The sequence below is a fragment of the Centrocercus urophasianus genome, unplaced genomic scaffold, assembly GCF_019232065.1.
Source record: "Centrocercus urophasianus isolate 14NV4802_14NV808 unplaced genomic scaffold, USGS_Curo_1.0 seq_43, whole genome shotgun sequence".
Classification (NCBI taxonomy): domain Eukaryota; kingdom Metazoa; phylum Chordata; class Aves; order Galliformes; family Phasianidae; genus Centrocercus; species Centrocercus urophasianus.
In genome coordinates this window covers 3452828-3474887 of record NW_024885011.1, presented here as the reverse complement: position 1 = coordinate 3474887, position 22060 = coordinate 3452828, and the positions used below count along the sequence as shown (strand labels likewise).

Sequence of the window (22060 nt, the reverse complement as noted above, 5' to 3'; positions counted from 1 at the left end):
CACGGAGTGGGTGCAGGATAAGAGCTGAAAGCCCAGAACTGAGGGTCCTGCAAGCATCCAAGGCTCAGGGCGCGCCAAGGAGTGAGCAGAGAGCAGAAGCATTTCAGAACAGCACCGAGGCAAACATTTCCATTACCTGCATCGCTGTAGGGCAGAAGAATCCCAGTTGTGGCTCAGGGCCGTGCCTTAGAACAGAGCTGATCCTTGGAACCAATCTTTATTCCTGCTAAACGCAGGCACGCTTAATGCAATGCCTGTGATTAATGCACTGACTTGAGTGACTGACTGTAAGCAGGGCCAGAGGTGCCTGCAGAACTGCAGTCTGCAGGAGTGGAAATTCTAAGGATGAATTCTCAGGATGTTTGCAACAAACAGCTTTTATTTCTTTTTTTGTGACTGGTGCCAACCTCCATACGAGTGTCATGGAAAGCAAACTTAGCCATCAGTAAGCTTTACATCAACAGGCCTGAGCTGAGGAAACTCTCATTGCCAATACAGCCACTGAACTGCAACAAAGCAGCAGCTTTCCTCCCTAAGTGTGTGCGACTTTACTGATACCAACCCTGCTCACTTATGTGGAAGAGAAGAGCAGTTTTAACCCTGCACCAAGGATCTGTTCCTCAAGGAAGCCAGAAATACCCTACGGGGAGTTGTGTTTTACCTAACACTGTTGTGAGAGGCTCCAAGAGCACATGTTTTCATGTATGGAATTCCCTTGATCCATTATAAATATTATCTGGGCTCAGCTGACTTCCCAAAAATCAAATCCCACAGATAAGACAATTAATTCCCAAGATGTTTATTTACCAATAACCATTCCTCTAGGCCAAGCTTGCCAGTCCACAGTGTTACCCAAGGAACAGAGATAATATCTGATATCCTTATTTCTCCTGGGCAACTCACAACCATGGATTTCAAAACACGTCTTTTGTTCCCACAACTTGCTCCAAGCAACTTCCAATGGGGGAAAATGCTCCAACTTCAGAGGGCTGTGCAGCTTTGCAGGGGCCAGAAGAAAGACAGGCAGGAGCAAGCACCCCACATCCAGCCCCAAACTGCTAAGCAAGGGCTCCCAGGGACTCTGCACAGCCATCTTCTGCTCAGTCTCACGCTGAAGACACACGTGGTGAACAGCAGGGACATGCTGAACAATCTGGCTTCAATTTTTTACTCACTTTTTCTCCTTTTCATTCATTCCAGAAGCCAACTTACCTGGGGATTATTTATTTTTTTGCTAGAAAATAAGGTATCAAGTAGCACTCCTGCTAACTGATAGCAGACAGCAAACAAGCAATTGAAGAGCGGTGCAGATGGGAACTGCTGTCCATATTCTGGCTAGATAACACTGGAAATCAACAGATCTGGAGAATCATTCCTGAAACCAACCAGTATTGTCAGCCATCTCAAAAAGCAACGTAACAAGTCTTTGGCATATGGCTTTAAAGTAGGATCAACCCAGAAATGCTTTTTATTTTACAAGACTTATATTCCATTTCACAGATTTGACTATTACAGCAGTGGAATTATTACAAGTGATTCGTAACACTTAGTTCTAAATAAAAGTAGAAAAGCACAAAAATGATAATGGAGAGTTAAATGAGATATGACGTGTGGTAAATGTGTTTTAAGAACACAGGAAAAAAAGAAGAGTATAAAAATACATCAGGATAAAGAATTTTGCTGACAGCTTTTGCTTCAGTTACAGTTTTGACACCACTTAGAAAGCACAGTCTATTGAAAACTGTTAATTAGAAAGGTGATAAATCCAACGGCATATAAAAGGCAAAAATGAAACAAAAAATGAGAGGAGGAGCGTGTGTGTGTTGTGGGGAGGTCTGTTCTATGGAAAACTTCCAGTCCTTTGGCCACTATAAAGCAAAGTCAGTGGATTTCATATAAATTCTCTGTAGAAAGGAATGTCTATGAACTGTGTTCAGTATGGCCCAGAATAAACATCTCATTATCAGGCTATTAGAGCTCCTCACAGAGGAAAATAAGGTGCTTACTTCATGGTTTCATCTTCCCAATAGAATACTGTCCGGAATTGGACTAGTGCCCCAAAATACCATTTCAGGAACAACACAAATTCCTTTAATGGAAAGGAAATGCAGTAACCTGCTGATGTTGTGGGAGCAGGGTGCTGGGCAATGGCCTCACTATTGCACGCTTGCTTTAGCTTTAAAGTTTGAGTGGTTGACTGGCAGGGGGTGAGCCTCAGTGTTGAACACCCAGTCATCCAGAGACAGCACGTCATCTTCACAGAACAGAAGATAGAGGTACCTGCAGCCATCAGGGCAAGGGGAAGAAGATGGACACAAAGGGAGATTAAAAGGAGCTCAGGTGGGACGCTAAGCATGCGCAAGAGAGCCAGAATGCGATGGGGCTGCTGCTAGCCTCAGCTCCCAGAGTGCGTGGTGACAGCTTTCCTGACAGCCCACTTCAGTCTCTTGCTGAAAGCTGCCATCCCCGGAGGAAGCAGCACCTGTGCTCAGCCACCCCACAAACGCTACCTCAAGCCACCACCAGAGGCAGATCTGCAGCAAAGGAACAGCAAACCCACGCCACAGTCAAACCTCCCCTTTGTGCAGGGCACTAACCTGACAGAGGGGACAGCTGCCACTTAAACCATCACAGCTTCCCACTCCTTTCAGAATAGCTCGAATGGCAGGAAGAGTTCTTTAAACCTAGCACATGAGAGTCCTGCAGACTGCCTCTAAAGCAATAGCTCGACATGAGGAAGCTACTAAAGCTCTGCCACACCCGTATCCTTGGCTCAAATTTCCCCACAGAAAGTTAAAATCTTTTCTTAATAGAGATTTATGCTGGCAAAATTGTCGATCTTGCAAGAACTGTGGTATTCTGACATGACCTTTGTGATACCAGACTTACTTCAGAGTCTCTGCAAGGAAAAAACTCTGTTGCATGTTGTCATGGGTTGGGACCGTGGTGTAAACATCTCGGATGCCAGAAAAACCAGCCTCTACTCTGCAGTGTTTTTCCAGAGCCTGAGAAAGGAAAAGAAATCTCAGTAACACGCGACAGCATGGACCAACACGTTAATCATGGGCTGCATTGAAAGTCCACTTTACAAATCAAATTCAGAGTTTGTAGCAGCTTCTGCCTGTCACTGAAGTTAACTGTGGTTACTCCAGCCTGCAGGAATAAAGCTAGCTCTAATGCAATAGCAAGAGAAACATAAACTGCCTCAGCTTGGTGACTGATTGACCTTGACATTACACACAAAAACAGATCTCAAGTGGCAACTCCAGCTGCCTGCAGAGTCTCTTTTCCAGGGCACCAGATGAATGATGGTTCTGCCACTGAAATGCAGTCCCTGCTACAACGCAGGGCACGAGTTAGGAAGAGGTGAAGGACTTTCTGGTTGGGAAGTTGTAGAGGGAAGAAGACAATAAGACAAAGGGCAAAGCCAGGTTTGCTGATTTTCCCTGGTGAAACCAATGGTTCAGAGCACTCCAGATACAAGGCTGACTCCTTTTTGCAGAAAGCTGTCACATCAACATCAGTTTTGCTGGCTGCAGCACTCTTCTCCATGAACTTCTGCTGCTTTGACTGATTACATTCACTACAACCAGCAAAGAAGCTGCACTGAATTGAGCTATTTTGCTTACTTCTGCCCCACTGCAAATGTTTCTCAGTCCCTCACGTTTTAAGTAACTTCTACTCTTTTTCCTGACTTGAAGGAGAGATTCTTGTCAGAATCCAGCAGCCTAAAGGGAGTTTTCCAGCCATACCTTCACGACCTCCCAGCCCCACTGCCTGTACTTGACATCGTGTGTCAGCCTCCACATGTACACGTAGCTTTCCACCACTTCTGGGCGCAGGATGTAGTAGCGCTCGCTGAGTCTGGTTGCCATGGCTTCGGTCCCAGCATCAAAACGAAAGGCTTCAGGGCCAAGTTTGGTATCTAAACAAAATCACACACAGTAATAATCAGTTTGAGCAAGCAAGTAAACAGACTTCAGGTGCTTTTATGCTGTTCAGGATGCAGACATTTGACTCAGGCTTGCATGAGGTCAGTAGAGAAGATCAATCATGCCTGTGTACACGCGTCAGAGTTACTGCTCACAGTCTGGCTACCATTTAAGCTGAGGATGAAGTGTTTCTGAGGGTGAATACAACTGAAAAAGCAAAGACCTGGACCAGATTTGAGGGGAGAGAGCAGAGTTCATCACTGCCAACAAGTCAGGATCCAGGTGAGAGCACACAGAGAGGCTGAGCATTTCAAAGAGAAAAGTCAAACCCTGTGACTGGACCTGCCACCACTGAGACACTGATGCACTGCTCCCAGACTGGAAAGTTGTTGTTTCACAGTCACCAGTAGAGCAGATTGAGACACTTCAACAGCACTGGTGCATGGAAGCTATAAGGGGAAGCACCTGGGACCTGCAACCACTTCCTCTACCTTTCTTTCTTGTCTACTGACAGCCTTAGAAAAAGGACATCATGTGGATAGGGAAAGCTTAATCCATTTCACCGATATTTCATGAATAAAACATTGCAAGTACCTTGATTTTTTTCGAGTGCCCCTTATGCAAAGCTCTCAATCTCTCACAAACATCATCTACTATTCAAATCATGCCTTCAAGACCTACTTATATCATCATGCCACATCAGGCTTCTCTTGCTGCACCTATACACTTACACATGGCTGTGTTTCAGGCAGTCATTTCATTTTTATACATACTTTGCACACTTTCTCTGGGCCCTCCTATCTACATGGGGATCTAATGGTGTCTGCTACTTGTGCTATTTGCTGAGAGCTGATGCACAGACACTCTGCACACAATGAGCCTGCAGAGATGACAGCACTGTAATCAGTGTGGGCAGGCCTGCCATTGTCCTTTTTATGCTGATGGATACTGTTAAAAGGTGAAAATTGGCTGCAGGCACTCACAGCCAGAGGATTTTTAGTTCTGGTGATTTGCTTTATTTCTCTAAGTGCTGGGGGGAAAAAAAAGACCACTAAAAAAAAAAACCACCTGCCTTATTTGCAAATATAATTTCAGGTTAACCTAAAGCTTGTTAGGTAAGCGTGCCAGACCACAACTGCCAATACAGTCGTGCTGATTTGGTGAAACAATCTTTGCAAACAGTGCAGACAGGATGTGTTTGACAAGGTCTTGGAAAGGTGACTGCTGCTTTTCTGCCTGCAGGCTCAGAAGAGCTACAGAGATGCTTTCAAAGAAAGGAGTAGAGTCCAAAGCAAGCTTATCTTGCTGAAAGCCCTGTAGGCAGAAAATTTACCCAGTCTCTCATTCATTGCCAGTCACTGCTCTCCCAAAGCACTGACTGATAAGCACACTGTGTAGGTGAAATACATTGTACTGGACTTGTGAAAATGAAAGACTTAACCAGTCTCTCCTTAAACAGCAGGGAAGGAATAAGTAATTTCATTTTTCCAGTTCCTATCAGCAGCTGCAGGTCTCCCGCTGGTTGTCTCAGCTGCTCTGCTCCATATACTGGGACACCTTGCAGTTAATCACTGTTAATCTCCTATTTTTGTTTGCACAGGGATGTGAAAGGAGAGACTTGAACTGTAGTCTTGCTGGGAGAAGGTTAGTTCTGGGACTGTTCTGGGACTGTTCTGGGAGGCAGGCCTACAATTCAGCTCTGGCTTCATCTCCCAGCTCTGCCACAAGGGCACACATCTGTCTCTCCCTCTGTTCCAGCTGTCTGCTATGCAACATACAGTTTTCTCTTCTAGATAAAAAAAAGTGAAAATCAGGAGGGAGGAAGATGTTGCTGATGCACCAAACTCTGCTGCAACCCTCTGCCACATGAAAACGGAGTCTCCCAAGCTGCAGACTCTTCCTTGCTAAAGGTTTTCAGGCAGCCCGCAGGTTTACCTGAGCGTGCGTAAGACTCATGACATGTGTTTGTAATTGCTGCAGCAAGATCCATGTAGTGTTGCTTCCTCTCTTCTCCACCATGCTCAGCTCCCAGTGCTATCATGCCCCCAGAGAAGCAAGCCAGGTGGCCCATTTTGTGGTCCAAGATGCCGCCCCTCCATTCGGCGATGTAGGTCAATCCTCCCGCAGATTTTTTGACCAAATGCTTTTCTATTGCCTAAGGAGATGAAAAGCAAGACCGTAGGAGACTCAGTGGATCGGGTGAGGAGTGAATATCAGATGAACCCAAAGGCACACAACACTCAGCAGAAACAATCTGATGGACGACGTCCCCCATCAAAGACCCAGCGCTCCAACCTGCTCCTTACCTCCAGTGCATCATCATACATCTTTTTTGCTTCAGAGTCCTTCTTGTCTGACATCAGCCATGATTTGATGAGATACTCATAAAAGCTGTCTCCAAGCCCTCCAATAGAGACATGGTCTGCAGTGGGAAAGCCAAGAAAGAGCTCGGGTTCAGGACATGCAGTGTGTAGCTGTGCTAACAAGAGCAAATAACCACATCCTAGTTGCTGTCTTTTTCTTTCCTCCTTTCCAGTTTTCTCAGAAGAGTTTGGACATCACTTCTTAAGAAAGGAAGAAAGGTGGAAAGTGCAATCCAAAGAAAACCATTCCTTGCCTTTATAAAACATTTTACAAGTTCACCGAAGCCATTCGGATGCCATATTTTCCAAGTTATTGGTACTACAACTTGGAGATACTTCTCGTTTATGAAGCAATCATCATAAATCCCTGTCCCATAAACAAAGTGCAATGGCAGGTACTGACAGACCTCTGCCTACACAGAGCTGCCAGGTGCCGACTGCCTGCCTCAGGAGAAGGAGAGCACATGTTAGATCAGCTACAGATGCCAGAAATGGGCTGCTGCAGGGACCTCCAGGTTCTGCCATTGGTATTCCTGTCTCATAGCTGGATGGGAAAGGCTGCTGGAGCATTAAAACGATAGTGTCAGGTGTAAGGATGTGCACAGGGTATTTTTCTTCTGGAAAACTCCAATTTTCAAGGCTACCTTGTTAGATGCTTTGACCTCAGCCGAGAGGACGCTAACAAACTGCACACTGACACAGGAAGGACAGCTGCAGGTTTCTGCCTGGCAGGGAACTGCTGGATTTATATCTTTAAACCACACCACAGAGGAAAAAGCAACAGCAATTCTCTGAAGCAGCCAAGAACTCCCCTTCTTAGAAGAACAAGAGAAATTGCCCCCCATGGACTGAACAGTCCCTGTTAATTAACTGTGTCTACCTCTGTGCCTGCACGCTTCCTCATTTTACATGTAAGCAGGTGCAGCAGAGTTTTGGAATTAGCTGCTCAGATTTTGATTTCTCCTTTTATTGTACATATCTGATGCCCCCAGGCTTGTTCTAACTGCTAAGTCCCACCACTAGGAGAGATCAACAGCCACGTGTTTTCCTGACCTTAAAAGCAAACACGCCTCCCACAGTATGCCCAACTATCCATGGAATAATCCATAGCACAACAGTGAGATCAGGCACATGGATCCAGGAGGAACAAACAAACAAAAGAGGACAGAGTATTTACAAACAACGGCTGCACGGTGCGTCTCCAAAGAGATCTCTGTGATCTTAAGTGTGTCGCTATAAAACCACCAAAGCAGGAGCTCTGGTACATAATTACTTTCCATATGGCAGCAGCTCTGCCAGCATTTCCCTCTGAGGCACCGTGCACAAACAAATCCTTCCTTTCAGCAGGGGACTGCGCCCTGATATCCTGAAGGTAACAACTGCAGGTACAGCACTGCCTCTTCATGTAGGATTGCTGCTCAGCCAGGTCAAAGATTCGCCTCTTAAGAAAATCACTGCAATTCCAAGAAAAACATCTTCCTGCAAAGAGCTTTAATGATGAGAGAAAATGAGAGTCTGGCACCTACAGGGAACATCTCTGTGGCAGACAGCAGCTGCCTCCCCACTTTGGCCCTAATCTATCTTGCATCAGCAACGTTGTAGATGCAGAAGAGGCTGATTAGCCTTTTCTCTCACTGGAAGATGAATTCAGACCACAAATGTCACATTATGAGCAACAGCCACAGCAGTCTGTGCTGTCAGTTGCCCCCATGACGTGAAAGCCTAAGAGAATGAACACCCATACTCCTTTTGTGCAAGTTTCCATCCCCAGAAAAAAATAATCAGAGGCTACTTCTAATAAGCTCTGAGCACCAGCAGGCAATGGGCCCATCTGTATGACAGCAAGGAACAGGAGTTCAGAACAGCGAAGCCAAATTCGCAGACAGAAATAGAGTTAGTGGTAGAAAAGATTAATCCTGAGTATCAAGCTGAGTATTTTAGACATCTGAATTAAAAGCACAGCTCTTCAGTTTCCCAAGGATTCAATCATGATGAGTTATGGCAACAGCAGATCGAAGAGGCAGGCACTCCTCCTCTCAGCACCAACGAATAGCAAGCATTAGGGCTGCTTCTGGGGAGGTGTCACATCAGCTGTTGGGAACAGCACAAAGGAAGCAGCACTGCAGGGGTGAAGTAGAAGACTGGAAATTGGTTTCTCAGGTGCAACATCTCACAGCAGCTCTGCAGAGACGAAGGTGGAGGGAAAACTGAACTGCTTTGGAATGAGTGGGAAGATCAATCCTTGGGACAAACAGGGAAACCTATTTTCTTTCTTCACAGACAGATCTGGTTTAACAGACGGCTGCACTCACTCAAGATACTTTGCTGGGACACTGCTCAGCCAATCTCTGACCCTGACCATCGCTTCCTAAAACAGAATGCAGAGACCAAAATGCACCATGAGCACAAACTGATACCTACGCTGCACCCAGTTCCCCGTCACTGGGCTGAGAAAGTTGGGATAAAGGCCCTGTGGTTTCTCCACTCTTTTCAGGACTTTACGGATGTTGAGCACCTAGGAGAGATCAGAGACAGGAACCGTGTTACTTCTCTGCTGGAAAGAAACAATGTCAGTAGTTCTCACCATCGCTGAGAGTTCTGCCACTCACCAGTGTCACCCTTGGCTGAACACAGCCCACAGCACTGCAAACCATGCAAGCAGAACCTAACGATGTGGTTCTGCAGTGAGAGACCTTCCTGCTGCACTCCTCAGTGCTGTCCAGTTCTGTGGGATTCTAACAGTGGTCCTACAAACCCTGCAAGGCCCCAGTTCTGCAACCATCAGAAGCAGTTTCCCAGCACTGGGTCAGAAAGAATCCCAAAGGGTGGAAATGGATGGGAGGTGGAAGGTGATTTCATTTTTCAAGACACAAATGGACAGGAGCAGCAGGGATGAGTGACTCACACATACTTACATTCACCATGTGGTCACTCCATGAGATGAGCTGGTGCCTTCAGTTTCAACAACCAACAGCCCCTTTTATATGCTCGAGAAGTTTTACACTCCAAAGCCTCTCTTGGCTTCACCCCAATTAAATCCAACAAGCCTTTCCCATAAGGGACACCATTAAATGAGAAGCAGCATAAATATTCTACTAAAGCCCACAGAGCAGCTAATATGCTCTATAAACCTTTTATAAAATCAGACAATCTGTGCGTAAAAGCTGGCTACAGACTGCAGTTGATGCTTCCAACCAAGTCGTCAGGCTGCATAATATTTACTGAATTTTTGTAGCACGGTGTTTGAATAAAGACACAGATGGATTTCATTCCTGCTAAAATCACACAAGTCTCAAGCTGCAAATTAATGAGTTGATCTGTTTCTCTGAAGTCATTTCCCACAGGATGGGCTGTTTGAGCCCCTATCATCCTACGTTTTCTCTCTCAGAGGGTACAAAGATGAATGGCTCACAATCTCTGTAGCACACAGCAGACATGGGCAGCTCAGGGGAGTCCAATAGAAAAGTTCTGTCCTTACAACTCCACGGGCGTAAGAGACAAAGAGGAAAATATGTTACACTGGGGACAGTGGCTTGGTTTGGCTCAAAATACCACAGTTTGAACCTGGAATACAGATGCAATTCTGGCTGTCAGTGTCACATCTTCTTGCACTCGTGTTTTCAGTGCTCACTTCTCCCTTCCTGCCTTACAGGTAATGGAAAGAGGCAGCTGAAGGGGCCGGCAGCAAATGTAAATAGAGGAAACACTGGGGTTAATGCCTTACAGAGCCAGTTGGTGCAATGGACCCACGAGAAGAGCTTAGTGACCCTTTTAGGGAGCTGGTGCATAGGATGCTCTGAGTCTTGTGACCTTCGCACCCTGCAGGATGGAGGTTTCTGAACTCACGTCCCACTCTGGAAGGTTTCTGCTCTGCAAGCTGTATTGGTGCTGGGAAGAGGGGAGAGCTGCCATGCTCCCTGCTGCAGGCAAACCAAAGTGCTGCTCTACTCCAACCCTGCCCCACAAGGATGAAGTTTCCAACGATGGGGTCGGGAGTACTTGCCTTTTCTGCAAACACTGGGTTGCCAGAGAGCTCGGTGAGGTGCAGGAATTCTAAGTGCAAGGTACCAAATTCTGCTAAGATGCTGCTTCCGGCAGATGCCCAACCCCAACTCCAACTCATGCCGCTGCAAGGAGAGAAAAGGAAGCCTTCAGTGCCAGGAAAACACAGTCAAAGCCTGACATCACCCCGCTGCCCCAGTGCAAACCACACCTTTCCTTCTTGTACTCCACTGCCCCAGACTGCAGCTCTGCACCTCTCTGAAAGCTGCACAGACCCTGAAGGTGACCTCATGGGTCAAAATAGCCTCTGCACCTCTCTGAAAGCTGCACAGACCCTGAAGGTGACCTCATGGGTCAAAATAGCCTCTGCAGGTTCTTGCTGAGGGAAGTGTGGCTGAGCTACCTCAGAAGCAGCATGACTTTTATTTTCACTGCTCTTTGCAAGAACTGCTTGTTGTTGGTACAGATGAGGCAGCACATTTCCAGTGTTTCTGGGGGAGAGCAGCAGATAGCATCTAAAAGCCAGGCTATGAAAACAGAAGTGCTTATGTTGTTTATGAGAGCCTAAAACCAACGATCTTTCTGAGGCAAAAAAGGTTTCTCCTCCATGTCGTGTAAAGAAAACCATGCCAGGTCCAGAGCAGTTTGTTTCACCTCCAGGCCAAAAAAGCTATTAGATAAGCAATATGCTCCCAGCTTCAGGCAGCTCAGTCACTCACTGCCACCCATCAGGCTTCCCTCCGGAGGGTCAGGATGCTCTATGACCAATTTTTGCTTTGAAGACATCACGGCTAAAATGGGCACCCCAATAACATCAGGTATGAATGGATGAAAGCGTTTGTGGATGGGCTGAAAGGCTCAGAGTTCTGCCCAGAGTAACACTGGTGTGAGGGACATGTTGGAAACATCTGCTGGACCTGGCAGCGCTGTCCCTAGGATGAGTGTACTAATGAGTGTACTAATTGATCCCTAATTGCTTGGTGTTCTCTTACGTATCACCAATTTCTGCACTGAAGGCAGACTGTAACAAATATGACCTCACGAGCAAACTGCTTCCTGAGTTAGTTTAGATGAGAGTTCAGAAGCAGCTGAATGAGGCTGTGTTAATTGCAACAGCAGCTCTCTGGGATCACAGTGGCTGACAACCCTCCCCTGGGAACTTCCACCCAAAAAAATGCAGCAAGCCACTGCCTGCAGGGACCCTGCTGCCAAGAATCCAAGCTCTGGGTGACAGATCACAGTAAAACTCAGGGAGAAGTGGTCTGGAGGAAGCAGAGTATGTCTGCTATTTGCCCTGGGGTTAAAGAACAGCCTAAAAATGACCCCGTGCAGGAAAACATTTTTTCAGCATTAGACTAGACAAACTGGATCTTCATAGTGCCCTATTTTACAGCATCTCAGAAGAAACCACCTTTTCAAGGATCCTCATCTGCAAGACAAAGGAAGCTGCTTCTTCAGCCCCTTTTCCTTAAACTCTGCCCAGTGCAGCAACACCAAAAGCGACTGTAGCATCTTCCCTCAATTCAAAGCAGCAAAACTGTGCCAAGCCAAAAGAGAGACCAGGAGAGGAGGGTGATGAGGAAGGATTTGGGAACGCAGAGAGCTTAGGGAAGCTGTGAAGAAGAGGAGCCAGGGAGCTGGAACAGGAGAGAAATCAAAGCATAACACAGTGCAGAACAGCAGCTTTTAGAAGATGATGTACTCCAGGAGCTGGCAGACAACGTGGCAATCATGCCAGGATGGAAACCAATATCCTCTATGGGATACGATACTGAAGCCTGTGTGAAAACACATGGCCATAGGGAAACCCAGCACTGGGGAGGGGACAAGAGGAAAATGCCCTGTGAGGTGTAGGAACAGAGAAAGGCAGCTAGCTATAGGAAGAAGGGATGGAGATATCTTTCTATCTGGGTCCTCAAAAATTGACTTAAAGCCAACTTTTGCTTGTTTCACATTTCTGAACACCATTCCTACCCACCTATGAAAGCTACCACCAACAAAAGCCTACACATGCTACAAGACCTGTGCTTTCGAGCTGATGAGATCTCTGCAATTAGGATCTGCTTGGAGATGTTGAACTGGTGAGGCAATCCCTTCTTGCCAAACTCTTCTGGGCTCTGGCTTGGTCCTGACACTCGGGTTCTCACAGCATCACTTCTTTGCTCAGTTTCCATTTCCCCACGCTATCTCAAACTGAATAACTCACGGCCTCTGGCTGTTCATCACGTTCCAGCACTAGTAAGACAACAGATTTAGCTCACGTCATCCTTACTGCTACATCACTTGTCACTCCAAGCCCTCACAGCAGATTCCTAGCCCTGATGCCAGAGCTCATGCCAGGAACATGGCGGATTGCAGGCTCGGTTTCATTCTTATTTTCTTTGCACTTAGAAAAGGTCATCAGCAAAACATTTGGGGAATGTCTAGCCAGACACAGATGGTTTCAATTGTCTTCACAAAGGGCACGGGAGGATTTGGCATTTCTGTGAAAGGTTAGTCTACGTCGAGTCCTTATCAGTTACAGAAGAAGCAAAATGTCTCTTCTGTAAAAAGAGACCAAGTCCTGGTGGCAGTGGATTGAATTTTCAGTAGAACGACATGCAGATGGAACAACCAAAGGGTGACAGTGGGATTTAAGCAATGGATCACCACGAGCCAAACATCTGACAGTCTTGCACTTCACAGATGGGAGCCAAACAGGAGATCTGGGCTGAGAGATGAGTAACCATTTTCATGGCTGCTGTTCTGAGTTTTGCAAGAGGGGAGGATGAAAGGTTTTGTTAACCCACATTTCCTGCTGTCTGTGCCTCAGCTGGCATGCAGCTTTTAGCCAGGGGAATTTGTCAGTAGGCATCAAGAAGAACCAATGAGCCCTTATTGGCAGGGAACAATGTCTGCTGGTGAGAATCAGAGACTGGGAGTCTAGCCTGCAAGTTTGCCTCTCTTTTCCAAGCGCCCTTCAACAAGCCATTTAACCCAGTTCTCCTAAAGCTCCCCTCCAGCAGGAGGCCACCACCTACCTGAAATCAAATGCTGTGGCAAATCAAATGCTGTGTGAAGGCTACACACCTGGCTGAGTGCTGCCAGCAGGGAGAGAAGCAGAGGATCAGTATCTTCACCCTTTCTAGCAGCAAAAATGTCAGTCAGTCCCATCCTGTTTCTTTCCAAATCTCTACAAAAACTGAACCTGGATAGATTCATGTGCATCTGATTGGGTACACTGCAAAACAGACTACAAATAACCTTTCAAAGAAAATGAGAATGAAGAAAATGCTACTGCAGCAGGGAGGCCTGCCAAGAATTAGAGGAAGAAACTGTGGATAGTCCAACATTAATAAAACACAGCTGGCTTTGAGTCACCTGCAATCTCTGCCAAGGCACTTCTTGGTTCTGAGCTGGCAAAACAAATGACCTCGAAGAATCTGCACTAGAGGGGGGGCAGCTCTGAGAAAGTGCTGCTGCTCCTGCTTGGGTGCTGCTCTTTTACATTCAATAATAAAATGACATGCTGGTAAGGACACGTGTCTTGCCTGCCCAGATTTATGACGCCACGTGGGATACCAGTGGGAGTGTTAAAAGCTGGCAGGAGTTTCTCTCCGAGCTCCAGAGCTTTACTCTTGAACACCTGTTAAGAGAAAAAGAGAGGATCAGTGTCTGATGGACTGCTCACGAACACCAGTCACCTTGGATTCTTTGAAGCCCACCTCAAACTAACCATTATAAAAACCTAACAGCACTGTACACCATGCAGCTCTACCACTTCACTCACAGATCCACTGCGTGACGGATTTGAACCAAAAGTGGATGGGCTCAGCTGTCTACTGAAATATCCTCCAAAAAATCCGTTCTCGAGTCACCTGCCAAACCCTCAAGCTGTATGAGAGCACACAGAATGCCCCAAATACCCCAGCAACAAATTTCAGTGATCTGAACTGGCCCAAAGGCTGTTCTTTTGGGACAAATCCCATGATTTTCCCGGTGTGGAAGTGCATGCTGAATTAAAATCAAAATACATCTTTCTAGGACGAAGCCCTGTCAGATTTACAACATGTTTGTCTACCTGTTGTTAACTCTAGACACAAAAAACACAATTTCCAAGGATCAATCTTTAGCTTGCAACTCAGTTCCATGAGGGATTCATAGTTCTATGGCTAAGCTGTTCCCTTCCCATTCATAATGCCTGAGTTTTTGAGCTTTCAAATCAAATTACAGCTTATGGTGCCTTGCAGCACAAAATCATCATACATAATTATTTTGGACCAAACTGCTGTAAGCACTAATCTTTGCTCCAGAGCTTAGTCCAGATCAAGAGAAGCTTGTAGGTGACTTAAGAGATAAAACAGAAGCCTTTTACCTCTACCCCCCTCCTGTATCAGCCCAAGCTGTCACAGTAATTCCAAGAAAGAAGGAATTTACTGCTCCAAAATCACAGCAGTGAGGAAAACTGAGCTCTCCTGGGGGCTATCAGCCTACTGATGTGCTTACAAGGAAGTAGGGATTTGATTCAGAAGTCGAAGCCAGAAAACAGGGACTTGCACTTTGCCAGGCTGAACCTGGTGAGTGTATGGCAGGTGCTGCCCTGGCTGCATTTCCAGAGGTCACTGCTGGAGTTCTACAGTTTAATGTGGTTTCTTTTTGCTGTTGACCTGAAGCCTGCTGAAGCTGTGACTGGGCATGGCCTTGAGTGAGGGCACGAGAGAGTCTGGGCACTTTGAGAGTTTGCCCAGACAGGAATTACAGACAGAAGTCATTCCTGAAAGTCATTTAAATGCAACCCAATTAACAGTGTGGCTGCAAGGATCAATGGTGCCACTTTGCAGTGATGAACCGTCCCATCCTACTAAAACACAGTCAGCATATGGCACAAGAGCTAAACTCTCATTTAACAGCCAGTCTTACAGCTCTTTCACTCACAAAACTCCCCCCATGGAACAGAATTGTTGCTTCCTTAAGACTTCTGGAGCAAAGCAATGACCTCTTAATCTCCCTACAGCCAGATGTAAAATTCCAGTCTGGCTGTATTACAAAACAGATTACAGCACTAAGTCTTCGCCTCTGTCAGGATGGAGAGAATGAAGGGAAGTGGAAGTGAGAGCCTCCTGCTTTAAGCAGCACTGCAGGAGGAAGGCAGCACCCACGAATGGCTGCTCCACCACAGCACAACGTGGGCTCAGCCCCCAGCACCAGCACACTGCATGGAGCTGCACCACTGTCACAAGAGCTGGCAGAACACAGGAACCCTGCCTGGCAGCTTGACAGGCCCTCCTTCCCTGTGTCCCAAGGCACTTTATCTGACAAATAAATGCTGCACACTGTTCAGACAAAGTTTGGAGCAATTGCCACTGACCAGTTGCCTTCCTTTGGTTGGAGCAGGACTCCAAGTGATGTTTGATGTAATACTGCCCACCTTAGAATACAAAGGAACAGCAATAAACACAACATCACTGCAAGTGGCATTTCAGTGGGGAGCAATGTATCCAAACTGCTCACCAACAGGAAAAGTCTGTGCAAATGAGCCATTCAAAGCAATTACACGAGAATTAAAGAATATGAGTGGCGTTTCAATATACACAAAAACAACAGGTTTAGCCTGCTGTTATGGTGAGATCATCCGGTGCTCAGAGAAAAGCTGCTGGAGAAACCTTTCAGTTCAGTCTTGCTAACAGTGTGATACACAGAGCTGCTGGCACAAACCTCTTCTCCAGTTAAGTAGTACGCAGCCAGCAGTCCTCCGATGTAGCGGATGTTCACCTCGAACAAGGATGCTTCTCCATTCTGAAAACACAAATGATACACCTGACTGCCAAGGCCACACACAGAAATAGCAGCAGAAGTGAGCAGACTGCAGGCAGATCCCCAAGTCTCCCAGTCCTACTGCAGCACACCTTCCCATCTCAGTGCACTTCGTTTGCTCTACAGCGATAGCAGGAGCCCAAGGGGAAGAGAAGCACCCAAACTGCCCGTTCATCTCCTGCTAACAATATCTAAACCAGTTAAGGAGGATTTATTGCCCAGCCATTCAACTCTGTCTTGGATTACACTTTGCAAATCTCTACCAGAGGTGTGTTTTAAAGAACAAACTGCACAGCCACGTGGAAGAACGCTCTCTACTTTTTGGTGAAGACTGCATCGCATTCAATAGACTGAAGCACTTCCTGCACAAGGAAGGTTCTGTCATTCAAGGACTCAGCCCAGTTTGCAGGATCAGAAAGGCCCACAGTGTGCATGCAGTCTTGGGCGTGCTTAGGGAGAGACAAACTGCATGACAGCCATCTGCACCAGAGACAGCAGACAGAGATGGATACGGTTCACTGAATCAATCACTCTAGAGCCACTCACTGGAACAAGTGTTGCTCTACCCACCCAACCCATGATCAGCAAATGTCAGAAGGACTGCATTCAAAACAGAACACGGGCTCCCAGCTGGTCGGTCTGCGTGATAAATGATTCCTACCCACATGCAAATGCATAAAGCCGCAAAACGGAAAGATGTTTTGCCAACACAGCACTTTCAGTGAGCAGGACAAAGTGAAGGGGACACCCAGCCCTGTGCACCAGGCTGTTCCCTCTGCAGGCTACAAACCAGAGCAAACGCTCCCTTGAGATGACACCTGAAATGGCAGGAGGCAGTGCAGGGCACCCAGTCTCCAACTGGGCTTTGGGAGTCCCTGCCTCACTCTTTGGGACTGTCAGAGCCACTTGCACAGAACAGTTTTGAATTAACCTCTCTGCTCCTCTCTGCTGGGCTTTCTGACACCACCAATCAACCCTCAGCATTCATCCTTGTCTCTGCAGATCAGCCTATTCCACAGACTAAGATTAAAAGCTTTTATGAGATCCAGATGAATTATTTCCCAGTTGATTTTGTCCCTTGTTTATCGATTTAGTAACGCTGAGAGCATTCACCCAATTTATCAAATGCAGTCTTCCTTTTATGAACATGTGAATGCCAGTCGTGCCCACCCACATGATGAGGCAGCTGCATGCATTTTTCTCCATGGCAGACAACGAAGCTGGCATTCAAACAGAAAAGCTGGAGCTGTGGTTTGATTTGAACACTCTCTGTATTCCACTGATGAGATTCCATCAGCTCTCCCAGGAATCACAGAATGGTTTGGGTTGGAAAGGACAGCAGTGATCATCTACGTAGCTCGCTCCAAAAGTAGTGCCCCCTTCAAAGCTCCCCTCCTCAAACTGGGGTTGGACACGATGATCTCTGGAGGTCCCTTCCAACCCCTACAATTCTGTGATTCTGTGAAATGACTCTTAAAAAGGCTCTGCAATTACAACTGGCCAAACACGCAGCGAGGCTTCTGTGATGCAGACGGGCACTCCCAGTAATTGACTCACCACATTCAAGTCAAAACTCTTCTCCACCCATGTTTTTGCTTCTTGGAATTCCTCCTCCAGTTCCATGATGTACAGAGTATCTAAGGCATCTACCACCGTAGCTCCTCGAAGACCTCCTGCAGTGCAAGCAGAGCAGTGTGATGAAAGCACTCCTTTTTTTGTCTCTACATGATTCTGCAGGAGCTGAGACAAGCAGGCCCTCCTAGTGCCAGCAATGGGGATCTCTGGATGGGACCCAGAGTGACCACAGCCTCAGCTGAGATCTTCTGGGAGGACCTGTGAGCTCTGCCACCCAAAAGATATTGCTCTGAGAAGTCAACTTTCAAAGGCCTGATCCTGTTCAGAAATAACCTCCAAAGAACAGCTCAAGATCCATACTCTAAACATCAGTCATGACTGCAACCCTTGGACTTGTTTCTCAGCTCGTCTCAGACAAAACGTTCAGGCAATTCCAATTCTAATCTCTGCTCAGCTGCAAACCCCAATACAGCCTCTTCCTAATTCAGTCCTAAGCACAGCCCTCTTCTGAGGAAAAAGAACCACATTTGCACTGTGCAGGAGCACCAGGACGGGGCTCTGATCACTGTGTCCTGATGCAGTGTTCATTATCCAGGGCACAAAGTACTTTTCCACCACATCACAACCCAGGGTTTCCCATTAGCACAACATGCGAACCACAGCCTGAGCTGTGGGTGCCTCTGGGGATGACAGAGGACATGGAAGACAGCAGTTTGCTGTCTTGGAAGCTTTGCTGTCATCCTGCAGTGCAGCAGGGCCATAGGCATGGTGATGTTTTGATTTGGCTCCCATCAGCTCCTTTGTCTGCCTACCTGACTTTAAAACACCACCCCGCATTCTGCCAGCAATCCCAGCCTGCCCACACCAGGCTGGCACTTCTGCAACACCTTCAGTTCTACTTCAGATGTAGTTTTGTTTGAGAAAAAAACCAACTAAGGAACGACTGCAAAGAAGAGAGGAAGGCAAAGGTGAGGCATGTCATAAATCTCAAGTATTTGGCTTTTCTCACTAAAAAGTGACAGTGTCTGATACACATCACACCCTCACCCAAAGAAGGGCTCAGACCCTCCCATCTCTTGCAGGCTCATTTATGCTTTCAGCACTCGTACCCTGTGCAAAAGGCATCCTTGCCTGATTTTGTTGATGTTACAAGCCTGCAGTTTTGACACTTTTCAGCCAGTCAGCACATCATTGCTTTAATAAAAACCCAACCAAGACTTCACTGCTCAGCTACCGATTGCTGGATTTCGGACGCTGTCTGCATGAAAAAACAGGGACTGTGGAGAAGAGATGAAGGCAGTCTCTAGAAATCCATTTATTCCTACCAGGCTTGCAAAATGTTCATCTAACTGAAGCTATCTTCCAGCATGCAATAGATGGAATCAAATAGCCACTACATCAACTGATGGTTACGAAAAAAGTCAACTGAGCTGAGGTTTGCGTGGCGTGTTTTCCAAAAGCAGCGACGAGAGCATTGCTGCAGTCAGAGCTCTCTGTATCAACTGTAATGCTTCTTCAGTATTAATGATTATGTCTTCATATATATATATATATATATTTATATATCAAGGAGAGAAACAGCATGGACACAAGCAAAATGTTTCACAAAGAGAAGGAAGGGCAATAGAGCCGGAGGCACAGCCTGTTACTGCGACCATTCCAATAACACTAATTGGGTCTGTTTAATTTGATGATATTCCTTCCAGGTCTCTGCTTGGACTTTGTTTCATCAGATCACGACAGAGCTCATGACACAGTGTCCAATGGCTGGGACTGCACTCAGCTGCCCAAGGGCAGTGCTGCACACATCCTGGCACGGTTGTTAGATCACACACACAGCCATTGATAACAGCAGGGATATTTGCTTGCCGTGCTGATTACTTTGAGAGATGTTAAAAAAGAATCCCCTTTAAGATCTATACAATGCAATGCAATGGATGTAACCAAAGGGGAAGTGGGTTTGGAAGGAGGAGGAATCAAAACCCAGCATCACTTCTGACTTTTGCTGACACTTCCCTGCCCAGCAGCCGCTTCCATCCTCATTGCACTCCTGCTGAGAGGGTTCTGAAGCACAAACCCTCACATGCAAACCTCCCAAAGGTGCCCAGAAAAGGTAGCAGTGACATTTAACAAGACTCCGTGTCTGAGTTTCTGTCTGCCTCTATGAATCTCAGGTCCTGTGTGCCAATAAAATCCTCCCACCCTGCTGATCCTGCTGCACAGCTGGCTCAGAGCAGAGCTACACCTTGCTTGGAAGAGGCAGGTCACAGCACAGCTGCTGGCCAGCAGGACAGCATGTGCCCAGCAGACAAAGCTCTGGGATCCTCATGAGCTCCTACATTGCCCCATGAGAGTGCATGGCCATCGTGAATGGGGAGGAGGAAGCTTTTGGTGAGGACCAAGGGAAAACTGGGAGCTCAGGCAGAACAAGGTGAGGCTTGCATGGAGATCACGGTATTTTTAACTGAAGGACTTTGCAGTATGGCAGCAAGCACCAGGGGCTCTGCCTGAAGCTCCATCTGTGGGAGAATGCAGCAGCTCATGGAAGCAACACAGACATTCATCTCTGTGGCCCCTCAGACTGAAGGAGGTCCCGTACCACCGCGTCCCAAGCTGCGAGCATTCGCTCTTTTATGCACGAGAAGAAAGGAGACAGCCATGTATGCAACAAGGCTGCTCTGTTCCCACTCCCACCCACCCAGGGCGATCACCATCCATCCCCTCACTTGTGAGCACTGCCACAGCAATCACGAACAAACGTTACATTAATTAACATAACGCCTGTGAAAGGTGCAGAATGGAGCGTGCTGCAGAGAGAAGGAGGCATTGTATGCATGCTGTCCCCCTTGGAGCCTCTGTGGGAACACACTGTGATGTCAGCCAAAGAAGCCAGACTGTTCAACTGACACTATCTCAGAGGGGCCTTTGAAACCACCCATAAAGCCCACAGCAGCTCCTCCCAGTTTGAGGTCCATCAGCTGAATAGAAGGCCTCAGGATCCCCTGCTCCCACTCTATCCCTGACTCCTTTCTGGTGTCTGCTAGCTCAGGTGCCCATTAAAGCCACCAGCAGCAGGAGTCTGCAGGACAGAGCACGCTCCCAAAGATTCTCTATGAGGTTCAACACACACTCAGCAGACCAGAAGGGCGATGCTTTGGAAGACGTGCATCAAATCTCAATAAACACGGTCCCCTGGCACATGCACAGGTTTCACCCACTTGCACATCTCACAGCCCTGCTCCTTTTTCAGGCTCCCAGCAAGCCCCTGTGGGGAGGAGAAAAGGAAACAACACCCTTCTCCATGTGTAGTTTAAAGGGAGGCCATAAGAGGCAGTCAGAGGTGGAGAACACCAGCCCACCAACTGCCAAGCATGCAAAGACCAATTACAGCCTGAAAAGCACTGCAAAGCACCAAGCTGGGACTTACACCAACGGTGGGAACTCAGCTGCTGCTGCATCTGTGAACCTCCTTACAGCTACCCATCATCAGCAAATCAAACCCACCAACTCAGGCACAAACAGACCAGTGAAACACACCCACAACAGAAACTTCACGTTTGATCATTAGCAGATTAATGAGGGTTTACATCCGACTTGGTGAAGCTTTCAAAAACCACCAGTTCCACATGTGTAATCCAACGGAAGCGACCACATCCCACCTGCCTGTGCTTACCAACCATGGGACTGCTGCTGGTTGTGCTGGGATAGGTCCAAGTGCTGCTCTCACACCACAGGAGAGCTGCTCCATTACAAAGAGGGCAGGATTCAAGTTTTTAAGAGGCAAGACAACCCGCTGTACAGAAGGCAAAGAATCACCTCCTGTCAGCAAACCGTACCCTTGGTTTTCCTCTCCTTCAGCCTCACTGCAAGCTATGCAGAACAGAACACAGTCACATCAGAGACTGCCACCAGTGTTTATACAGCTTCTTGCAGCCAAGGTGAAAACCTTCAGCTCAGAACAACCTCAGTCTCCACTTCTGCAGCCTACAGTGCAAGGTGAAGCACACAGCACTGCGCAGATTTAACAGCAACTTTGTGACCAAGGAGCAGAGAGCAAAGGACAAAAGCCAGGGAAGAGGGTCAGAAGTGAATTCCGAAGAAAGAAAAATGACAAACAGACTGCAGAGCACTTGCAAAAGCATCCAGGACATTTTCAATGCGTTCCCTGAGCACCAGGAAACAAACAGCAGTTCTGACTGAGTTCAGAAAGTGGTTCACCTTCCCTGGCTGTGCTGCTGCTCCATCAGTTCCACCCACCAAAGCGCTGCCTGTAAGTGAGGAAACCTCTCAGCTTGCAGGTGTTGGACCCTGAGCCTCACACCATCTTGTCAGCTGCCATCCCAAAAAAGCCCCCCTGCACACCTGTAAGTGGGAGCAGGGCCTGCAGCCTATGGC

General features: G+C 47.2%; 1 protein-coding gene across 1 annotated transcript in view; it reads right to left on the bottom strand.

Moving 5' to 3' along the window:
• Positions 1-778: 778 nt before the first annotated feature.
• Positions 779-22060, bottom strand: part of MAN1C1 (mannosidase alpha class 1C member 1) — a 42170-nt gene continuing 20888 nt past the window's right edge. Inside the window, exons 3-12 of the mRNA XM_042833895.1 lie at positions 17648-17763; positions 15992-16072; positions 13828-13922; positions 10299-10422; positions 8717-8810; positions 6239-6354; positions 5868-6087; positions 3753-3925; positions 2890-3005; positions 779-2280 (exon numbers count right to left, since the gene is read on the bottom strand). Of these exons, the coding sequence (XP_042689829.1) occupies positions 2157-2280; positions 2890-3005; positions 3753-3925; positions 5868-6087; positions 6239-6354; positions 8717-8810; positions 10299-10422; positions 13828-13922; positions 15992-16072; positions 17648-17763 (1259 nt within the window). The 3' untranslated portion in view covers positions 779-2156. The remainder of the gene's footprint in view (positions 2281-2889; positions 3006-3752; positions 3926-5867; positions 6088-6238; positions 6355-8716; positions 8811-10298; positions 10423-13827; positions 13923-15991; positions 16073-17647; positions 17764-22060) is intronic.